The following is a 23,635-nucleotide window of genomic DNA, read 5'->3' on the forward strand; positions in this document are numbered from 1 at the left end:
ACAATTTTTATAGAGTCAGTTCCGTAAAACAGCGACTACCTGAACGCTGGTGAAGTTATATCATGAAGCCCGAAAACTTACTTCATTGTTTCGGTTGTGTTGGACTGCCACAAGGTCGTCTGAACAGGAAATTATCTAATTTCGAAATCAATCATGAGAGTTAAATATCACCAACAAAACAGTTGAACGTGTTATGTAGTAACAGTATGTTAATAACCCACAACTGAACGCCCCTAATGTTCCTTCTATGACGATGAATCACACAAAAACTTAACATTTTGCTTGAAACTTTTGTCAACTTCTCCGTCAGGACTGTAACACCTTTGTTCTATTCAGTGTTAATAAATTTAATGACATTAATAGCAGGCCGTCGCAGATGGTCCGGAAGACAGTTTACCGCCATCGTTTTCCGTGTTCGGATCGCGAGATAACAGCGCGCACTGCTCTGAACTGAAATCTGTCAACACGTTTTCACGTTACCCAGTAGTTACTACGTTTTTGTCGAGTAATACGACGCTAATATCTTTTTTCTTTTTTTTTTTCTTCGAGGACCGATCTGTCGCAAAATGGAAGCTACAGTGAGTTTTATTTGCCACATTTAGCTACGCCCTCCAACTACTTCTTTACATAGTCGCCACTCCGACTTAGGCATATGTCGTAACGCGGTTCCAACTTTACGGTACCCTCGTCATAGAGGGCAGCAGCCTGTGCGTTCAGCCAGTTTTCCACGCTGATGTGTAGCTCGTATGTGCGAAAATGCTGGTCTCCTAGTCAGGTAAACAGATGAAAATGAGAGGGATGCAATTCCGGGCTGTATGGTGGGTGATCAAACACTTCCCGCCGAAAGCGCTGTAGAAGCATCTTTGTTTCACTTGCTCTGTGGGGCCGAGGCATTGTAACGAATAAGGACTTTGACTGATGACAATATTCCTCTTCTCTTGTTATAAATTGCCCTTCGTAGACGTTGAAGAGCCACGCTGTATTACGCTGCGGTAATGGTCGTGCCACGTCCCCTGCATTCCACCAACAGAACTCCCTTCTTTGGTTTATTCGGGGAATGAGATTGCCCTTTGTTTCTTCATTTTCTAAATGAACCGATGTCTCGTCACCTGCGACAGCTACGTTAAAAAACTCTTCTCCTTCATTATGGTAGCGATGGAGAAACGCTAAGGCAGCGACCATTAGGTGTGTTTCGTGATCGTAACACTGCATCTTGGGAACCTATCTCGTACAGAATTTGCGGTAATGAGGTCTTTCACTCACGATGTCATAGACAGCAGACCTTGAAATTTCGGGAAAGAAATGATTCAACACAGAAATTGTGAACCAACAATTTTCTCGAACCGCCTGATTCACCCACTGAACAAGATAATCGGTTAACACACGCTTCCTTTCGTGACGGCCTGCATCATAAACATCTGTACGTCCTGCTTCAAAGTTCCGGCTCAGTTGCTGCACCTTGCTGTCAGTCGTGAAAGCTTCACCATACACATTACCCACTCGTCCATGAATTTCGGCTGCATTTGACCAGTCATCATAACGAAATTTAATGACAGAACGCAATTCAGCCTTGGCGCGGGACTATTTTGCACTAGGCATGTTTATGTGCTCACTGCGCGCTCAGGGCAGACAATTGTGAGATGACGCCATCGTTGTGCATACTTCAGACACTGCACCACGCATCTGCGTAAAGCTTCGTCGGATTTTCGTAACAAATCGAAGCTTGAAAAAATAATAGCTCTCGTAGAAGCGAAGACTTGTTGTGACTGTTTTCATTTATTTTTTATAAGAACTGGTCTTTTATTCCTTACCTTGGTTGTGTCTGTGTTGTAATGTGAACCTGAACAATGAAAGTGATGTGCTTACGTAAACGCTATTTCATGGAAAGAGTCGCTAGGTTCATCAGCAACTGTGTAACTGGTTTGCAATTATCTTTTACCAAGAATAATTGCAAACCTGTAACTGCAAATTAAATAAGCTATCCTTCGAAATTCTGTATTTTACAGTGCAATGAACAGTGCTAAAATGCGTGACATCACAGTACGTGTCTTGTAATTCTAATACACGAAACTAACGGATTAAGAATTCTGCTTAAAATTACAAGCTGAACTTTGAAAGAACAACTGCCCAAAATGCTTTCATTAAAATGCCCTGTAAATTTACGCAAAAAAATGACTAAATAAAATTCCAGACATTAAATGATACTCATCCGAATGTATCAGTGCGCTGTAGGAGTAAGAATGTCTGCATAAGAAATGCAATCTGAAACGAACTTCACCTAAACTGACTCTGAAGATAATTTTGAAAAGCAACGCTTGAATTTGAATAATTTTACTCTGTCTCAACTGTGACGTTAAATTGGCCCTAACAAATTTGACTCATCTTGTGGCAATGAAAATTCGGTACTGCTCGGAAGTGGGGAATATTGAAATACAGCACCGTAGTTAAAGAGAAACCTTCCTGATTGCAACGTAAGGAAGAGCAGCTGCACCATGCACACCATGCATCCTTTACTTTGAATGACTGCGTTCCGCTCAGTGCAATGTGGCAAACAAAATTCTAGTGAGGAGACGGCGACAGAAACTGAATTTACTGAAAGATATAGAAGAGACTAGGATTCAAAAATTATATTGCGTACCATGGAACTCATTAATTAATTATTATAAGAATCTTTACAAAAATTCATTTCCATTTTAAAATAATTACTCTGCCATATAATACGTTACTGAAGGGGTAGGCTTGAGGTGAAAGTACAGGGTGGAGCAAATAAGTGGCCCGGCGAACAGAGTTCAAAGGTACAAAGAAACAAAACAGAGGACTGAAAATACAGTACATACCTGACTATAGGAGATGTTGAAAATAACCATAAATCATGTCTTCGCAGTTTTGGGCCCCGGTCAGCAAGTTGCTGAAGGCTGATCGAAGCTGGAGGGCTGGAATTACTGCAGTGTCATCCGAAATGTTCTGCTGTAGTTCTTGAAGACTGTGAGGGCCGCTGCTGTACACCTTGAGGGCTCTCCACACAAGGTAATAGCACACAGTCAGATCAGATGATCTTGGTGGCCAACTAGAGTCTGGACGAGACTCACCTCTGCCGACCAGCTCTACGGGCTGTTGTTCCATCCTGTTGGAAGTAACTACAGGTCTTTTCCTCCACCGTAATGCTGCCACAAATTCACGTCCAGTCGTATCCACTCGTCCGGGCCATTTTTATTTGCGTCACCCTGTATAGCTCTGAGTGCAGGCCAAAGAAAGCAGATAATTTTGCTTAACCTCGTCTCGACAGTCGAACTAACTGAGCCGAACCAATAAAACTAGCATGCAAAAAGTTTGCCAATTTCAAACTCGTGATAAATCACGCACGAACAACAAATGCGACGACAATATTATCTGATTAATTCCACACTTTTCAATTCAATCTTTACGAAATCCTCTGCGTTTGCATCTCTGCATCCTGCTAGTTATTTCCAGACCGCTCAGCAGCGTGGCCAACATCCGACTCTCTCCCTTACTTCTCACTCAGTGCTACATTGGCGACGACAGTATTACGTACAACCAAAGATAGCATTGCTTGTACTCAGAACCTCTGTGGTGTAAGATAATGTCTACTGGAGACTTCTATTTGAAAAATATCCAGTGTACAAATCTGATGTGCGACACATTAAACAGAAAGGAAACTCACATCACTTTAATCGAAAACCAAAAAAAGCTACAAACCTTACACTGTAACCAGAGTGGCATTGTATTGAGTGCACACTGTTGTCTGTTGTCTGGTGACTCATATTGAGAAGAGGTGCTGCAGTGCTTGCATATTCTCTGTTGTGCCACGTTTGGAATGAAACTGTTTGCTCTTTGTTTGCAGAGGGCCGCGAGTGCGTCAACTGCGGAGCGACGTCGACCCCGCTGTGGCGGCGCGACGGCACGGGCCACTACCTGTGCAACGCCTGCGGCCTCTACTACAAGATGAACGGCCAGAACCGACCGCTCATAAAGCCCAAGAGGAGACTGGTGAGTACCATAGTACATAGCCGGCCCGCGCTTCCTCCAGCGCAGCTCTCTCCGCGCCTACCTGTGGTCCCGCCACCACCGCAGCAGTTGACAACTAAGCACGCGGGTCAAAAATTACTCAGCCCCAGGAGACGTCACTCCAATACCGTGTAACACCACTTCTTCCCTAATAATTCCCAAAATTCGGTGAGGGAGTTGTCTTCAGGTATTGTCGTGCCCCGAGAGAGAGGGAGGGGGGCACTAGCGGATGACGGGGGCCTTACCTCGATTGACGCAACCTATGACCAGGGATATAGAACTCGGTACGGTTCTCAAGGAAGCCCAGGGTAAATGAAAGTCATAATAATGTCATAACTGGAGAAGTCTATTGCCGGCGACTGTTGACTGACGGCCTCCTGTACCTCGGTGGTTCCTATCATGAACTGTGACCGCGCAGCACTTCCAGTCAGCTACCCGCAAATCTGCGCCTATCTCCTTCGTGATGGCACTATGCCTGTATCTTTAACTAGTTAAGTTCGCAGCCTGGCGACGAGTGACACAGGTGTTGCGTCAAAGACGACTGCCGTACTGTTCTTTAACCCTTCCAGACCCGAAATTTTTCTTGAGAAAGGAAAGCTTTTCTTTATGTTGTAATGCTCTAATGTGATTTTATTATAATTTCAGATGCAAGATTTATACAAAAAATATACTTTGTACTTTTGGCTTCCTTCTATGCACTAAAGTAAATAATTTTGAGGTATTCACTGTTGTAATAAATAAACTGATAATTCAATAATTACCACACGTTGTAATAATAATAATAATAATAATAATAATAATATAATTTATAAGTTGGAATACAACTAACCAAGCATTTCTGTCTATTCTGGCAGTCACAAGCTGCTGTGCACTGCTGTATTGACTTGTTGATATTTTTATAGTGAAGCCCAACAGTTGGCAGCACTTCTACATAACAAAAGGATTGAATGTCCACAAATGTGTACATGAGGTTTCCACTGGGGAAAAATATTTCTGTGCCAACTAAGAGACAGTAAAATTTATTTCAAACAATTGTAGCCAGTGGGCCTGAAAGGTCTAACTTGGTGGCGGGTGCCACCTCTAATACTCGTCATTCGTGTATTATGCCGTACTAGGGGTGCCCTGGAAAACTGAGTTTGACGCACAGGGATCCCCTGCTTGAACCTTACCATATTTGGGCGTATTCTGGGGCACAGCTTCCATCGTCAGGCCACACACTCTCTGCCAGGCACTTAAATGTGATTTGCAGAGTATCGATTTAGATGTAGAGTGTATCGGGATAGTGGGGATAGTTGGGACGCACTCGACGAACACTGGCCTTCTCGTGTGTGCATAGCCTGCCTGTCTGCGCAACGCAAGAATGACGCTCCTTAAGCACACAAATACGGAGTGCTTCCTCTGCTTTTTGAAAACAGCTTTTCTTTACTACTTGGAATTCATGCTTGCGTTTGATACCTGTTTCATCTCTCGGTATCGTTTCTCGCGACAGTATGCCACATGCCCCCTCAATACTGCAGCAATTGACTGAAGATTATATCGCATAGAGCTACTAAATTAGGGGGTGTTGACTGGTACATTTCACACGTTGCTCCATATTGTCCCAGCATATAAATACGGGATTAAGGTCGCGTTATTTACAGCGCCAGCAGAGATGCGATGGCATGCGGAGTATTCGACACGCATTGGAACGTGTGTGTGACGCACTGGTAACACACCTGTTCTCATCTCCGATGGTTCGAATGTCTGTAGCATAGTCATCATGAATATGTAAAAGAAAGGACAACCTTGGCCATTGATAATGTTTAAATTTACAGCCTGACTCACGTTGGCGGTATGGAATGGCACGACACGTCGCAAAAATATCATAGAAATACCTCCTTCGCAAACTGTACCATTCACGCACTGTGCTCTAAACGCTTCATTGTGCCGTCGATCCACTTGATGACTAGCATCATTTGGAAAGAGGCAAAATCGCGAGTCCATAAATGTGTACATGAGGTTTCCAGTGGGGAAATATATTTCTGTGCCAACTAGGAGACAGTAAAAGTTAATGTAAATAATTGTAGTCAGTGGGTCTGAAAGATCTAACTTGGTGGCGGGTGCCATGACAGAAATGACCGAGATAGAGGAGGCTGTTAGTCAGCAGTGCCGACAGTAGACTTCTCCTTATGAGGTTATTATGACTTTCATTTACCCTGGGCTTCTTTGAGAACTGCACCGAGTTCAGTACGTAGGCGAGTCGCAGTTGGAATTCTGTAAGCTGCCCATGCTATCGTCTCTCATCGATTGCGTCAAGTACTGTCCACCTTTGATGTTGTTTGTCCCACCGAAGACTGGCTGTTTTAGGTACTGCAAATGTCCGTGGCTGGTAGTTCCCTTTGCAGTGTTCGCTCGAAATTTGATTGAGATGGACCTACATTTTATGACTGCAGCAATTCTTGTTGGGATTAAGCTCGATTATCGTTGACAACGCCTGACGCTAATGTCGATCTCAGTAGATGAAGATCCTTTAACGACCACTGTTCTTACGCCGTGTTATATGGTTGGAAGTGGTACATCTTTCCTTTCAGACACATTGGGCAGACCACGTTGATACACCAACGAATCGGACAACTTTATTCATTCAAGGTGTGCTAATGGGTACGTCCAAACACGATAAACCCTTTCTGCCATTGGGTCACATACGCACTTCGAACCACGTTACTGTGTTCTGACCGTACCACCGAGAGGCATATATACTCTGCACTAGAGGAGATGGTTACATCAGCGCCTGGTACCAGCTGTAGGCCAGCGCTCCAAAGCGACCAGTAAGTTCTTTCAAGGGCTAATGTTCTATCGGGTAAACCTATCGTTTTTTATCAGAGCGCGTCAATAAAGGTTTCAGTTTGGAAGTGATTTATGTTTGACCCGGACTGATGAAGACGTGCCCCATATCGTGTTGTTTTTTACTTTCTCTGACGCAGAGTTCTTTATATAGCAAAATTCTTCTAGATAATTGATCGCCAGTTCAGTAGTTGATAAAAGACGCTTTCATCAAGGTATGTCATAAACTAGTCGGTGCCGAAAGAGCTCTGTAGTAAGGCTGTTCGCAAACCGAATTTTTGTTTCAGTTAGACTGCCACAAAGACACAGCATTGCTTTACTAGATGTCGTACTATTGGAGACGTTTCGCCCTTGCTTTCCTCTAACTTTTCACCACACGTACGGTTTACAGTTTAACTTATTTCCCCCAGATCTTACCATATATTGACACAGCCCTTGCAAAAATACCTTATTAGGCTCGGCGGTAAACACTGCATTTCTAAGCAAGCAACGCCAACTGGGCCACCACTCGACACTGTGGCAGCAGAACTAAACCAGGAAGGCGTATTCCTCCAGTTCTGTCCACGTCAGCAAATATTCTAATGAAAATTACCATCAAGATACGACCCGAGCTCAGCTCTTCCCCACTTCTGCATCTAATCGCATAACGAGTTTTGTTTGCAGTGGTAGGCGTAGGGAGAAACGTCATTATATTAAAGCCCAAATGATACCGACAAAGTAGTTCTAACATACCATGGTGAAGGCAAATTGAAATTGTGGCCGAAACGTGTATACAACATGTCGCAGTCAAACACCCAGTCACTTTTATTGGAAGGTGTCTGTAGCTGAGACGGATGCCTAAAGTGTCATATAAATCATGCTGAACCCATATTCTAACATTTGCTTTGAATTTGTCATAGCACTCACTGATGAACCAAAATACTAATCACACGCTGATGATATCATATGACCTTCAAGATTAACAGGTCACCAGATGCTCTGTATTCATAACACAATTTATTCTGCTTTCTCGATGGAATGATACCTAACACCTTTAGCCAAGAGATGGCGTGAATTAGGTGTTAAACAGAGGAACTCAACAAACGGCTTCTTTGTTGATTCTCTTCAATTTAAGTTTTTAAGGACTTGATAAACCACACTGCTGTAGTGCCAGAAAAACGTCACCACCATGTTTTCTGAGGAGTGAACAAGCAGGAATCACTTACTTTGCAGACCATGCTTAAGCCCAAACTACACTGTTCTTTGACAAATATTTTATAAAATCTAGGACGACGATCTAAATTTACAAAAGGAATGAAAAATTATCTCCGTAAAGAGGCAAAGATTTCATGAAACGTCGTTTATAAATGATATTTGGCAAAGATCTTCATCCAGTGTAATAAGGGCTTAAAAGGTTGTGATGGCAAGATCTGCTTTTGACACCAGTAACAATGGATCAGAGTAATGCCTCTGTTTACTCCAACACAAGCACCTGAATTTCAAAACAAACCTCCAGTCTGCATCAAAAGCCGGTAATTAGCAGTCACACCAAAGCATTCACGAGTTACCTAATTTTCGAACAGAAGAAACAGAGGGGTGTAAAAGTTACAGTTTGAAACAAAGACCGGAAAACGAAACTTTAATTTCTGAGCACAAGAGAAGACGACACAACCGTTGTATTTCGAGTATAGTGGATTTTATAAATTACATTCTAATTTATTTAGAGGACACACAGAATAACATCATTCATGAGTCCCACACACACGCTCAAGAAAGGACTACAAACGGTGATTTCCGATTTCCGTGGCAGCCACACTAATTGGACAACACAGATCTCAGGAACGTAAAGTATCATGCTGGTTTAGAAAGTGTGATGTGATTGTTTAGTAGCTTTTGATATCTCATGAATAAATGGTATAATGTGAGGAACTGCAGAAATGACGATACTACTTCGCGTGCGAAAACGCTCCTTTTGAGGACTTAGCACCGCGGTTGTACCACCACATAGGACACAGGCTGGGCAGCTCCGTCATAGCTGGCTTGTGCGACCCGCCTCGCATTGCTTATTTGTTATTCATTCACACAGGTCGCACTGTCCTGCTTTTTTTCCTCGGCGCTGATTTGCTTAGTAATCTGTTTTCTCTGTGCACTAATTACGCCGCGAACGATTTGCAATCAATAAGCGTGACCTCGCTCTCCTTCGACTAGAGAACAATGAGTGTTGTCGACTAGAACATACGAGCGGCTAATATTTCGCTGACGGAGAATGCTTAATGGGCAGTGGGCGCAGTCTGTACGAGCTTCAATCAGGAACGAGACTCACATCAGTAAACACCTGGTTTGGTACAAGCATTTGAAATACGCCTGGACAGCAGCAGCCCCGGAATCCGCGAGCAAAGGTATGAGATTAGTGATTGCGAAAGGTACTAACGTATTCAACATGAATACCGTTACGATAAAAACTGACTGCGACGGTCTGATCCTTGCCTGTTCATTCGTCAAAAGAAAAATTCTTCACTAATGGCTTGTTTTTCTATAGTGGCATACAGAAACTCTACTTCAACGAAAGTTTCAAGAAAATTATTCTCTTTATATTTTGAATTTACAACAAGTTCTCGTCTATGAATCGCTAATGTTTACGTTTCATGCAATTTTGTAACCCTCAAAAATCAAAGGTTCTCTAAATGTGATAACAAATTACACGGAAGATTAATGTTTCAAACTCATTTACATTGAAGTAACCCTATCACACTGAAGAGCCGTTAATCCTTCCTTCCGTGACAGACTCCACCTTAAACCAAGTTTGGTACTCGGTCGGCAATATGGTTTCTCGTTTCGTCATCACCATTGCCGTCGGGATAGACATATTTGCATAACTCACCATCTTCTGTTGCAAAAATTGTCGATTTTCCTTCGATCAAACTGGAAATAGCTATGTCCTTAATGATCTTTAATATTAGAAGAACCATTACAGTGAAATTTAGAGACTTTTCTAGATGTTGTGTTTGTTTAGGGTAATCGCATTTCTGGCCACATCCGTTAATATCAGCCAGACTCTAGGCTTTCACAGTAACTATGTACTTACTTGCAGTTATTTACTACGTGTGACAATTTTAAGTTGTGTGACAGCCTGTATGATTCTATCGCTTAACCCACGAAATCCATAAATGGATCAGTATAATCGCTTTACCTGCTCCCTGGAATAGGCTACGTGTTCGCAACAGTTTGTGGCCACCAGTATTGCTTCAGTGTTTCCTATTTCTTCTCTTCAACGACGTTATTAAGTTTTCGGGGAGTACCTCATTTCTGTCCTGTTGCATGTGCCTATGTTTCTCCGAGCATATAATTTCATTTTCCTAACATTACAGTCTTCTCTCTTTTCTCTCAACCATGAGTATTCAACTTTTATCTTGGACTAACTTTCGCAATCCGCCATCCGCACCCATTAAACTGTATGTTTTGCAGCTGCTTTCAGAAATCTGTATGCAGTTCTCAGTACTAAACTGTTCCAAAGCCCAAATTTCGTCCCTAATCAACGTTTCGTTTTACTTCGTATTGCCAGTCGCCTACTCTGTATTTGATCAGACGTTTCTTTCTTAGATTTCTATTATTGCTACACGTTTCGAGCTGAAAATCCGCGTAACAGGCAAATATCGCAACACGAAATTTGTACTGATAGTAATAAAGCAGTAATTGTATGATAATGTTTTCTTTTTGAGACAGGCAGGATTAATTAAAATCTAAGCAAGAAAACAACAAATTGTGACATGTAGGGGTTGTAAATCACATTTATTAATTTAGCGTTACGGCCGAAATCGGACCGCATGCTTGTAATTTACTCCACTCAATAGACATCTCTCAAGAAATCGAAGACAAATAATATTTTATATCAGATAACCACATGTACGAATATATGGGCTACTAGGATTCAACAGATCAATACATCAATGCATCCTGAAAATAATGTTTCTCGGTGGTTTAATAAATCATATTCCGGCGGACGACAGAAAACAAAATTTTTAAGGTGCTGACACGAATCTCTTAATTTAAATACAAGAATAGATCACACTTTACAAAATAGATATTTCAAAATTAATAAGGACGAATTGAAATGTTGTGCGGAAAACTGGTCTGTTTTCCTAGCTACCTATCCTTTTTCTTTACGTGTTTTACTCAGCTCTTTAAAAAGTTCCCTATAAAGTCCCCTTTCTTGTCTTAATGTTGCTGACCTTTCGATCCGCAGTCGCTAAAGTCACTATGTTGTATTATTAATATTTTTCCATGCTTTTTGCCTGAATTAATAATAAAGCATCTTCAAAAGAAATTTGTGTTGGTCTTACTGTGTACTTTTACTCGAGCTTTCTTCGTTATTAGCAGTCGTCGAGAATTACACAAAATGAGTACATTTTCTCAAAACGTTTTGTTCTTAACCTTTATGCTGATAGATGTCTAATGTTTACGCTGAAATCATATTCGTAGCATAATTACGAGGTGAAAAGTAGTGTATACTGTTTATGGCGTGTGGCAACGAATGCCCGTAGAATTTAAAGTACAACTGTAGTTACTTGGTCAGTAAACCAAGCACTCACATAGTGCAAGAACAATACGCTTTGCCACAGGAAACGATTTTACAAACTTTGAACGACATTTTTGCTTATGAAATGGAGGAATGGTGTTCATTCAGTTGTATATAGATGCCCGCTCAAAACCGTCAGTATGGAACCCCCTTTTATGCGTGTGGCTTCCGACATTTGCAATGTATGACACCCATCTACGTATTCTGCGGCGAGGGCGGCACAGCTCTCTCTCCATCGAATGGGAGCCCGCGAAATGAAGCCGTCGCTCCGGCTGACGTCAGTGGCAGACCGGCCGCGGGCTAAAACGGGTTTTTGGCACAAAAGATGCGAGCGGTCGCCATGTTGGCGCGCTGTGCCCGCAGCGCGTGCGCGGACGGCTGGCGGCAGTTTGGCGCTGCCCGCAGCCCCCGGGGCAGAGTTGCGTCTTTTTGTCGCGCGATTGTTATCGCCGCCGCGAGTGGAGCGGCAATAATAACAAAAGCCGAGCGCCGCGCTCTGCAGTGGCAGCGGCAGCGCGGATGCGCGGCGCGGAGAGGGGCGCGGCGGGACTTCCCCGGAGCACGGTATCTGCGCGTTCCATCTTCAAAAGTAGGTTTTAAAAAATTCAACTCAGGGAGCAGATGGGGACCATGGGCGGTTCCGAGGGGGGGAAAGGGTCGCCGCAGGGGGAGTGAGTAAGTGAGAGAGAGAGAGATTCTGCTATTGTCAGGGAGAAGGACTCCTCCCTTTTGGTACGTGTTCTTTCTCCGCCTTTATTTTTTAAGGGAAAAAGAGGGAATGAATGAGAGTAAGATGGGTAGAAGAGGGATGGAGAGGGGGCAGCGCCCCTGGTGTGGCCGTGCTGTGTACGGGTCATTGTGTGCGGGCACAGGACCCTGTTGGTCCCCCCCTAACCAGCCCCACGGACATGCAACTTCCTTTTCACTCGCTATGCAGAGGGGAAAAGGCTACAGTAACTTAAAGCTTTTCAAATTGTGTATAGCAATGAGGGAGATAAGAAGTGGATGGCACTGCACCCCCCCCTTTCCACCCCTTCTCTCTCTCTCTCTCTCTCTCTCTCTCTCTCTCTCTCTCTCCCTCTCCCCCCTACCTCACCTTCCGACCTCTACCAGTCGCCCCCCCCCCCCCACCAGTCATCCAGTCATCCCTACGTCTCTGCCTGACCTGAAAAGAATAGAAGGACAAAAATGCCCTTTTGATAGTACACAATGCATAATAGCTTAGGGAATGAATATGTTAGGGGCGTGCTGTGGTTTTATTTCTGTGCCGCCGTGTTTGTACGTGTGTAAGCATGTAACGACGTCTGGTGTGTGTGTGTGTGTGTGTGTGTGTGTGTGTGTGTGTGTGTGTGTGTGTGCCGTTCAACCGGACACGCCCGCCCAGCACCGTTCTTCGTTCCACCAATCGCGACCAAAGGGATTGTTGTTGGTGTGCGGTGCTGAATGGTGGTCCCGTCTCTCTTCCCTCCTCTGCCCCCCCACCTCACCTTCCCCCAACTCACCGGTGACGAGTCCCATGGGGTGCACATGGAGCTGGCAGGGGTCCATTATGGCAGCCGGCCGACTGGTGGGTAATTAGCCTAATGCCGCGCCGGGCCGTGATGAGATGAGATGGCGCGACTAGACGCTCTGAATGGCGCGGGCCCGCGTGACTGTTACAAACGCCGCCCGTCACTCCACAGGCGTCCGGGGCGACGCGAGGTGAAGTAGCGGCGCGCCGTGCAGCTGTCGCCAGTATACGCTTGCGCACTGGCGCCAGTGCCTACCCTCACCACATCCGTAATCCTCTTTCTTTCGGTCGGTTCTGAAGGAGCAGTATTCAAATCCCCGTCCAGATACTCCATTTAATGATCTTTCGGGCTTTAAGCCGGATGACTCGACATTCTTGACACGATATTTCACCTGACAACCATTCAGTCATTTTCCAGTAATGATTCACACTGAAAACTGTTGTTGCAAGAGGCAATCCTTTCTACAAAAATCGGCAAGGTGGCGCATGTGCCTAGGCTACCGCTTCACGACCTGCCTCTATCTAGTTCAGCGCCGTCCGTCATATATCGAAATGTAGTATTTCTGCACGCACTTCGCCCAGCGGCGGGCCCACGGAATTAAAATTCGTAGATCAAATTAATAAAACTAATTGTTCGTTGACTTGTCATTAGGCATGAAGTTTTGTCTGTCTGAAGATATGATCCGACTTCGAAAACCAAGTTCCACATCATTATGGCAGGCCAAATAACCTTTATTGAATGCTCTACTGCACTTGCAAGTGACAGAAATACGTGACACTACTTTTAAAGGAGCGAAAGGCTATTTACAATTTGTACAGAAAGCAGATGGCAGTTATAAGAGTTGGGGGGGTATGAAAGGGAAGCAGTGGTTGGGAAGGGAGTGAGACAGGGTTGTAGCCTATCCCCGATGTTATTCAATATGTATATTGAGCAAGCAATAAAGGAAACCAAAGAAAAGTTAGCAGTAGGTATTAAAATCCATGGAGAAGAAATAAAAACTTTGACGTTAGCTGATGACATTGTAATTCTGTCAGAGACAGCAAAGGACTTGGAAGAGCAGTTGAACGGAATGGACAGTGTCTTGAAAGGAGGGTATAAGACTAACATCAACAAAACCAAAATGAGGATAATGGAATGTAGTCGAGTTAAGTCGGGTGATGCTGAGGGAATTAGATAGGAAATGAGACACTTAAAGTAGTAAAGGAGTTTCGCTATTTGGGGAGCAAAATAACTGATGATGGTCGAAGTAGAGAGGATATAAAATGTAGACTGGCAATGGTAAGGAAAGCGTTTCTGAAGAAGAAAAATTTGTTAACATCGAGTATAGATTTAAATGTCAGGAAGTCGTTTCTTAAAGTATTTGTATGGAGCGTAGCCATGTATGGAAGTGAAACATGGACGATAAATAGTTTGGACGAGAAGAGAATAGAAGCTTTCGAAATGTGGTGCTACAGAAGAATGCTGAAGATTAGACGGGTAGATCACATAACTAATGAGGAGGTATTGAATAGAATTGGGGAGAAGAGGCGTTTGTGGCACAATTTGACTAGAAGAAGCGATCGGTTTGTAGGACATGTTCTGAGGCATCAAGGGATCATCAATTTAGTATTGGAGGGCAGCGTGGAGGGTAAAAATCGTAGAGGGAGACCAAGAGATGAATACACTAAGCAGAATCAGAAGGATATAGGTTGTAGTAAGTACTGGGAGATGAAGAAGCTTGCACAGGATAGAGTAGCATGGAGAGCTGCATCAAACCAGTCTCAGGACTGAAGACCACAACAACAACAAAACAACAACTTTTCAACATAGTAACTGTAAAGAACGGGTGGAACGTTCTGCCGAGCATTCAGTTCCTCGCCGATACAAATCCACTCCCTTGTTACGGAGCCGTCCGAGAACATCTGTGTGAAACTCATCGTCGTAAAATTTCCGATTGCTGCGAATCAGTTCCTCGATTACCTGAACACCGTCGTCTGTGGCCGATAGCTCTCCTTCCAGATCAGCATCACCCCCGTCTGTACAGTACACATCAAAATGTTGGCCTCGTTTCACAGCGACTCGACTCGACGCGACACCACATTTGTTGCGAATAAAACACAGTGTACAGTACCCAGCCGCGGTTGACCTGCCGCGCTGCGAGAGACGAACGTGGCGATCATGTTCCACACACCTTTCCTGTATTGTGCATATGGTCTGGCCAATGTAACCTTTGCCATACTGACATAGCATTTTGTACATTCCAGTCGCTATAAACTCAGATCATCCTTTACCGAACCGAGGAGACCACGGATGTTTCTAGGTTGCCAGAAGATGGTTTCCTTAAGGATTCTGCCTAATTTAGACGAAATCTTGCCCAGATACGGACGGAACTCCACGCACGCGAACGGCTCATTCTCTTCCGTATCTTGTGAGTGGTCATGTTTACTATTCGTTAAAGCTGTGCTAATTTGATGTTAGAATATCCACAGCCCTGAAACACAGACTAAAGGCGTTCCACCTCCTTTGCAAGAATGTCTCTATCAGACAAAACGTGTGCTCCGTGCATAGACGTTCGAGGGACACCTGTAGTTCTTCAAGTATGGTGGCAGCTAGACGCCTGCAAATATACGTCCGTAAATGTGGACTTACAGTAGACGGAATGCACCAGTGACCATCAGTTTTCCGACTGAATAACAAGTCTAGAAACTACCATCGTAAATTAGATATTCTCGTGGATTGCATCTATAAGTTTTAGAAAGAGGGATGGTACCCCTTCTTCTTGAAACCACACAATAAAGGAATCGTATCTGGATTTACTTCTTTCTCTTTAAGAGAATATCATATGGTTATTTCTACAGGAAACGTATTTTCTTGCCCCACTTGCGATAGTTCTCGCTCTCCAGTTACTTCCATTAGGATGAACCGTTAAATTTCAGTCTTTCTTCCGATGGCACGCGAAACGGCATGCTGGTTTTGCCACTGGAACAGCAGCGGGATTCAGTTCGTCGTGCAGCCATTCTGACTGAAGTTTTAATGCTTGTCTACTGCTGACGAACGTCGGGATAGTTTCTTCAACAAATCCAGATTTGTTGAATTGAGCAAGTGCTCTTTGATGATCTACAGGTCGACGACGGATTTAACCCTGACCTTCCTACCTATCAAACGATGTAGCCTGAGGTGCCAAATATTTCCCCCATTTCCTCAGCAAAACGCCGTTAAGGATATAATTTTCACGTTTACAATGATTCTTTCATGAAACGAGAGATTAATCTGAACGCTAAAACTGCAAAACTGTTTCATTTGAACATCTTCTTTATAGAGAAATAGTTACTACACCGTCCCTCGTGTAAGGTGAAAAACAAGACAGTAACGAATGTAATGGCGTAATATCCGAATCACGTGTCGACTTTGAATTTCAAAAGCGTGGTACGTTAGGTATGATTGCAAACGAATATTTTGATACAAAGACCTTTTATACATTGCACCCTTGCCGACAAACATAGTCGAACACCGAAAATTTAACACGGCGACTGGTGCAGATATTCAGTGACGTTAGAACCGTCTTGTATCTAACTATGGTTTCGCAAAACGGATTTCCGCCAAGAAGGAGACAACTGTCCACCGCTCACGTACTTACGGTGAAAGCGCGTCTAAAATACCTCGAGGACTGGAATCGATTCTCGTTTGGACTGTACTTACAGCTGAAAGGAAATCGTAGTCATACATTCGTTTTAGCGGATATGCCGACAAAGTGATTTGACGAGAGCATTGCATCGAAGTGGTGGACTAAATCTATGGCATACGTGAAACTTACGATCAGCATCTGCTAACACTTACGAGCTGCAGTTCACAACATTTTTGTCTCAGATGGTTGTTTACCATCGATAAAGAGAGTGATGTGATTCAACGATGTATGTATAAATCAGTCTCTCTCTCTCTCTGTCCTTCTCCTCCTTCTTCTTCTTCTTCTTCCTTCTTCCCCCCCCCTCTCTCTCTCTCTCTCTCTCTCTCTCTCTCTCTCTCTCTGCGTGCGTGCGTGTGTGTGTGTGTATGTGTGTTTGTTTGTTCCTTCTTCCTGGTTTAAGGTTGACACATGCGCAAATAACTGCCCTGGGACTCGCTTACAGTAGTGTACATCCACTAATAAAACCCTTTTAATCGCTGCGTAAATTTGCTCGGATAGTTTGCTCGTGGCGCTTTGCGACCTGTGCACCTCTGTGAAATCAAGTGGACTCTTTATTGCTCCAATAACGGAAGACAGATTGGTAGCCACTACTAAAGTACGCAGGAGGCCGCAAGTCTCTGCCGCTGCTGCTGCTGCTGCCGCGACAGGGTTCGCCGGCTAATGAAGCGCGGACTGCGGCTCCTTAACGAAGCGGCCGCGGCCTCCTGTTAATGCTGCGGGCACAGGCCGTGTTTGTTTTGTGGCAGCTAGTGTCATTAATCAAGCGATAACGCCGCATTAATAACTCGTCCAATGACAGTACCTGTTGTTCTGGCCCGGCCTATCTGTTGCTGCCGTTCGTTATTAATAGTGCCTCCCCCGGCGCACCGTTGCTTCTCATTCGCCCCACCGTTTTCCCAGATCGCTGCGGTACTCCACCGTGTCCCGTGTCCCTCCACTCCGCCTGCTCCATTCTTCGGATTCCTTTGAAGAGCTCCTTAAGGGATAGAGATCGGTCCGGGTTCGAATTCCGGTCTGGCACGCATTTTCAACTTTCCCCCTTCACTTAAATCAGTGCTACTGGCAACTAACGTCATTAATAACTTTGTGTCCTGATTCTTATTTTACTTGATCTGACCCAGCGGACTGCAGACAGCTACACGCCCCCGTTTCCGTTCCGTTCTGTTTCCAGCTTTCTGCAGCCGATCACATTCTGTGTCTATCTGCAACAATTCCTCGTGGATTTCGTTCTCCACTTCTGCTCTAGTCCACTTACTGGTTCTTCCGTGGGGAGTAAAACCATGGATTTCAAAGACAATCGATGTTTGTACATCCAAGCAATACGACCTGCCCATGCAAGCCGTTTGGCTCTCATAAGTTCTACAATGCCGGATCCACCGTTCCCCAAAGATCTGATCTTTTGGTGGGGTATATGGAGAAATGTGTCAAGGAAAACATTTGTCGCTCAAAAACGAGAAGTCCTTTTCCTGAACATTCCACATGGCCCTGCAGGTTGGGTCTGTGTTTTGTACAGTTTGAATATGAAATATCTTGACAGACTACTGTGTCTGAAGTACTTTGTACGACCGGTTTCCGACTTTTAACCTCGCTTAGATTTCTGCCTCGCGTCCGTTCCCAGATACTCAAAAAGATGAATTCTCTTGTAGTGTAGTACCGGGTTCCCACAACTAGAGAGTGGACTGGATCTCTTGAACAGCCATGTAACCTGTTCATTATAAGATAGTCTGTCGCCGATTCATTCGCCAGGAAACCGATCTTGATCGCCGCAGCTTTTACGCTTTCGCTCGTCCGCATCAGATCTTAGATCCGGAAGTTATTCAACTATCTAGGATTATGTCAGACACAGAGATATTAAGGTAAAAGACGGTTTAAAGCGCCATCGGTGACGAGGGCATTAGAGAACTAGCTAGGGTTGGTGAAGTATGTGTAAGGAAATGGACTGTGTCGTTATCGAAAGGAACCATCTCCAAGTTTAAGTGTCTTCGCGAAACCACAGAAAAACTAAAAACAGATGCCTGGACAAGGATATGAATCACTAGACCACTGTTACCTCTTTCGATAAGAGATAAGGAAAGACCGAGGTGAAGAGCTTATTAAAGATGTCGGATGATATTAGAAAACTTGCAGTAACGACATATATGTGTGTGCCTGAGGAGTGACATTCGACCAGAATATAACGGCAGCATAACAAAAAAATCAAATTATCAGTGTCTTGACTGTTTGCATAGTAGGAAGTAGTCTGTATCATGCTTTGCTAAGAAAGGATTTGGGCGTCCTCATGCAAACGTACCAAAACATTTTGTTCATGTTTGTTGGCCTTCATCTTCTCCTCTCTACAAGTTTATACAACTAAAGCTTGAAATTTAGCATCCGATCAATTGTATAAAGATGAACAGAGGGTTGGCATTAAAGTCTTCGAAGCCGAAGGTTCATACCTGAGGTTATCCATCTTTCTGATGACTGGGTGGCAATGAATTAATTGCACCCGTGTTCAGAGAACCTACTGAAAATTCACTTGAAGTTTTATACAAAATCCGTGGGTGATTCAAATCGAAATAGTGGGATGGGATACTGAGACCACTGGTATTTTTTTTCTGATTGTCGCTTTGGGTACGATGAGTTCCACGTCCACCAAATGGCTCGTTATCTTCGGGCGAACAAAAAGTTCAGTATATTTCGTAGTAGGTTTTGAAGTGCAGAAGAACACTCTGCTGTTTGCAACGACAAGTCAACGATGTCAAAATGATCACTGGCTGATTGAAAAGACAGGAACACCGTATAGAAGTTCTAGAAATGAAAATAATGTACGCTGATCAGCCAGAACATTATGACCACCGAACTAATATCGATATAAACCTGTTTAGGTAATAGCAGCGTTACTTGGAGAGAAAGACCGCTAGTCAGATACACGCACTGTGCGTGTAGTATCAGTGAGCGTGCTATTCGTGTGTAGAATGAGGAAGACGCGCGATCTATCTGAGTTTGACTGAGAGCAGATTGTCATGGCCCGGAGGCTCGGTACTAACATTTCCGAAACTGCATAACTTGCCGGATGTTCAAGGAGTGCTGTGGTGGTTATCTTCAACATGTAGCGAAACCAACGTGAAACGACGTCAAGACGTCGTGGGGTTGGGTGGCCACCTCTCATTACAGATGTCGGACATCGTAGGCTGTGCAGGCTGGTAAAACAGGACAGGCGGCGAACTGTGGCGAAACTAACATCAAACTTCGATGCTGGGGAGAGTACAAGTGTGCCTGAACACACAGTGCACCGAACGCCCCTAAAGACGGGCTACCGGAGCCGACGACTCACGCATGTGCCAATGTTAACTACACGGCATTGGCGACTGCGACTGAAATGAGCAGTTGACTTTTGCCACTGAACACAGGCGCAGTAGCAGAGCGTTACATGGTTCCATGAATCTCTACACCTTCCACATTGTGCCGAATGGAGGGCGTGAATCCGTCGTCTTCCTGGGGAACAGCTCTTCGATACCTGTACCGCGGGACGGAGACAAACTGGTGGCAGCTCCATTATGCTCTGGGGAAAATTCACCTGGGCCTCCATGGGTCCAGTGGAGCTCGTACAACGCACCATGACGACCAAAGAATATCGTACATTGGTTGCAGACCACGTACATCCCTTCATGATGATCATGTCTCCCGACGGCAGTAGCATATGTCAACAAGATAATGCACTGGTGTGATGGAGTGGTTCGAGGAACACTGTGGGGTGTTCCAGTTGATGTGATGGTCTTCTAGCACGCTAGATCTGAACCCGATCGAACACATATGGGACGTGATTGAACGCCGTGTCAGAGCTCATCAATCCCCATCCCCGGAATTTACAGGAATTAGAGGGGATCCAACTCCCTCCTACCAAGACCCTATTGCTTCCATGCCACGACACATCGCCGCTGTTATACGTGCCAAATGTGGACATACCAGCTATTAGGTAGGTGGTCACAATGCTCTGGCTGATCTGAATATAATATTCTTTTAATAGAAGCTTTTTCTTCGTCCTTTCCTTAAGAAAACACATTGAACCACGGCTACTATGCGTTAAGACTATCAGCCTTCGTGGACGAGATCTTTAACGCACGCTTACGTGTTGGTTTCCAGATACAGAAATTAGAAGTAAAGGAAAACAATTTCGTTACCAGTCTTTGACCAGGAGTAGTGGAAGGCCATTTCTTAATCATGAGACCCGCGCCAATGTACTTAGTTAAATTCCATACATCCGCACTACCTCGAGTAGTGAGGCATGCATGTGACGGTTGACGGTGATCCGTGTGAATCGTGTCCAATCTCTCTCATCACTAACAATGAAAAAACTCCACACACCCACACTCACACACAGTGGTCACAGATTCACAGGCAATGACACGTCCGTATAGTGTCTCACACCTGACCCGTTGCACACTTAAATCATCGAAATGACTTCCAGCAGAAAGACTTACTTCAGCCAAAATAGCCAATTAGAAATTACTGAAATACTGTGTGTCTCAGAGGACGGCGGTTGCAAAGCAAGAACCAGAAAAGATGTCAGCCGTCGGCAAGTCGGCAGCAGGAAAACAATTGCCCCTGGCGACCGGCAGTGGGCTATCTAGACAGGGCTCTAATTACGCACGCGGCGATCATTTTCGCTTTTTTCGCTCCCTTCCGCTGGCGGAGACGGTGGCGACGTCCGTAATGAAGGTAGTAACGGCGCCGCCCCGGGCCACAATTTCCTTTGTCTCGGCGACGCTGTGCTCTCGCCCTCCCGAAGGAGGATTGCGAGGCCAAAATGGCGGAGCGGAGGGTGGAAGAGAGGAGAAGCCGGCGGTAACGCATGCGCAGAAGGCGCGACTTGTCAGCAAATCAATCGCGCCGCGCCGTCTTCTCGCGTCGCGACGCTTGGCGTCTCCCTCTTATTGGAGGGAAGATATCTGCCAGGCGTACTGCCGCTGGGCACTGGATGTGCAGTATTCTGTCTCCTCAACTACTACACGCGCTCTTGTTTCTTTTTCAGAGCCGCTCTCTACAGTACAAAATGGTCTCTAGCCTCTACATATTGTCCGAATATACCGTGTACTTTAAAGTATTTTTCCCATAAGTAAAACTTTCATTACGAGATTCACTGTCACAAACGAGCAGATTACTCAATCAGCTTCTTCTTCATCTTCTTTTTCTTTTTCTCCTTCAGTCTCAACATCTACTTCATCTCCGTGTACACTCCGCAAGTCACTGTCGAGTGCATGGTGGAGAGTATATCGCACTAATATCACCCATCGTCTTTCTTATTTCATTCGTATATTGAGGGAGGGAAAAATTACGGTCTATACGCCTCTGTGCACCTCCGTATCTCTCTTATTTATTCTCATGATTCCTAAGCTAAATACATAATATAGTTGGTTCAGTACAATGGTCACAGATATTTCTTCAAATACAGGATTCCACGAAAAATAAGTCAAATTTCGTCTATGGTTACCATTTAATTTTTCCGACTAATTTCTGTTAGACTTTCACATAGACTATACGACCTGTTACGACCCTCGTAGAGCATCTCTGAAATCGTTCGGTGTCTGTTGTCATGCGTCCTCGATGAGGACTGAAAACGCCGGCCGGTGTGGCCGTGCGGTTCTAGGCGCTTCGGTCTGGAACCGCGCGACCGCTACGGCCGCAGGTTCGAATCCTGCCTCGGGCATGGATGTGTGTGATGTCCTTAGGTTAGTTAGGTTTAAGTAGTTATAAGTTCTAGGGGACTGATGACCACAGGTGTTAAGTCCCATAGCGCTCAGAGCAATTTGAACCATTTTTAGGACTGAAAACACGGGAACAACAACCTGAAATTGGGCGCCCTAGAGGCTTGAATACGATTTCTTCATAGATACAATGCATTTTTCTAGAATATTTCAAACAAATCAAAGTCTTACATTCGCCTTCTGTAATACTGATTTGACGCGATCGTCCTATTTCAAATCACTTCTTGGTGATACTCCTAAATGATTGCAAACGACATGACGTTCTAAATTTCACCACCAGTCTAGCAGTCAGATACTCTACGATTCTTTTATTTGTTATAGTCAGTGTCTTACATTTACGAATTTTTTGTCTTCACGTCATTGTACACTGTCTCATCTCTCCTCCATATATTCTTGCGTGACTTTCCTCTGACTTCTTCTGTTCGCCATTCGTTTAACGTGACGAATTGCCTTAAGTGAGGTCCTTAACAGCCTACAATTATGGTTCTCCTGAAGGTGCAATTGAGAAAATACCGTTTCCTTTCTTCTGTTCTTTTCAGTGTTGACTAATCTCTCCCGTTCGTTTCCGTGTTGGCTAATCGTCCTCATTACGGTACATTCAGCATTCTCCGTCAGCAGCATAACGTGAAACCTGTTGTCTCTTATTTTCTGTTGTTCTTAAAGCGCAGTTTTCGTAGCTTTAGGCATACATGTTCCTTACGAAGTTTTCGACCAAACGTTTTCCAGTGACTATGGACGCACCTTTAGATGTCATTGTTCTCGTCTTGACAAATGACATCTGCAATTGAGTTATTCTTCCCTTAGTCTTCTGTCCCTCTGCCATTGGATGCAATGCAGCTCTCCAGATATCTCAAACTGACTACTTGAACATATTCTGTTCCGACACTAACAATGTTGAGTGTTTATGGAAAAAGTTCAAGGCAATCGTAAAATGCGTTTTAGACAGGTACGTGCCGAGTAAAACTTTGAGGGACGGGAAAAACCCACCGTGGTACAACAACAAAGTTAGGAAACTACTGCGAAAGCAAAGAGAGTTCCACTCCAAGTTTAAACGCAGCCAAAACCTCTCAGACAAACAGAAGCTAAACGATTTCAAAGTTAGCGTAAGGAGGGCTATGCGTGAAGCGTTCATTGAATTCGAAAGTAAAATTCTATGTACCGACTTGACAGAAAATCCTAGGAAGTTCTGGTCTTACGTTAAATCAGTAAGTGGCTCGAAACAGCATATCCAGACACTACGGGATGATGATGGCATTGAAACAGAGGATGACTCGCGTAAAGCTGAAATACTAAACACCTTTTTCCAAAGCTG

The 23,635-nt window shown here is 44.3% G+C and overlaps 1 protein-coding gene across 1 annotated transcript in view; it reads left to right on the forward strand.

The window, feature by feature from the left end:
* The window catches only part of LOC124739179 (GATA-binding factor C-like), a gene marked incomplete at its 3' end in the record, with an annotated part of 411,169 nt that overhangs the window by 45,075 nt on the left and 342,459 nt on the right, over positions 1–23,635 (forward strand). The window contains exon 2 of the mRNA XM_047248614.1: positions 3,863–4,008. Coding sequence (XP_047104570.1) covers positions 3,863–4,008 — 146 coding nt within the window. The remainder of the gene's footprint in view (positions 1–3,862; positions 4,009–23,635) is intronic.

This window comes from Schistocerca piceifrons, chromosome 1 (assembly GCF_021461385.2).
Source record: "Schistocerca piceifrons isolate TAMUIC-IGC-003096 chromosome 1, iqSchPice1.1, whole genome shotgun sequence".
Classification (NCBI taxonomy): Eukaryota; Metazoa; Arthropoda; class Insecta; order Orthoptera; family Acrididae; genus Schistocerca; species Schistocerca piceifrons.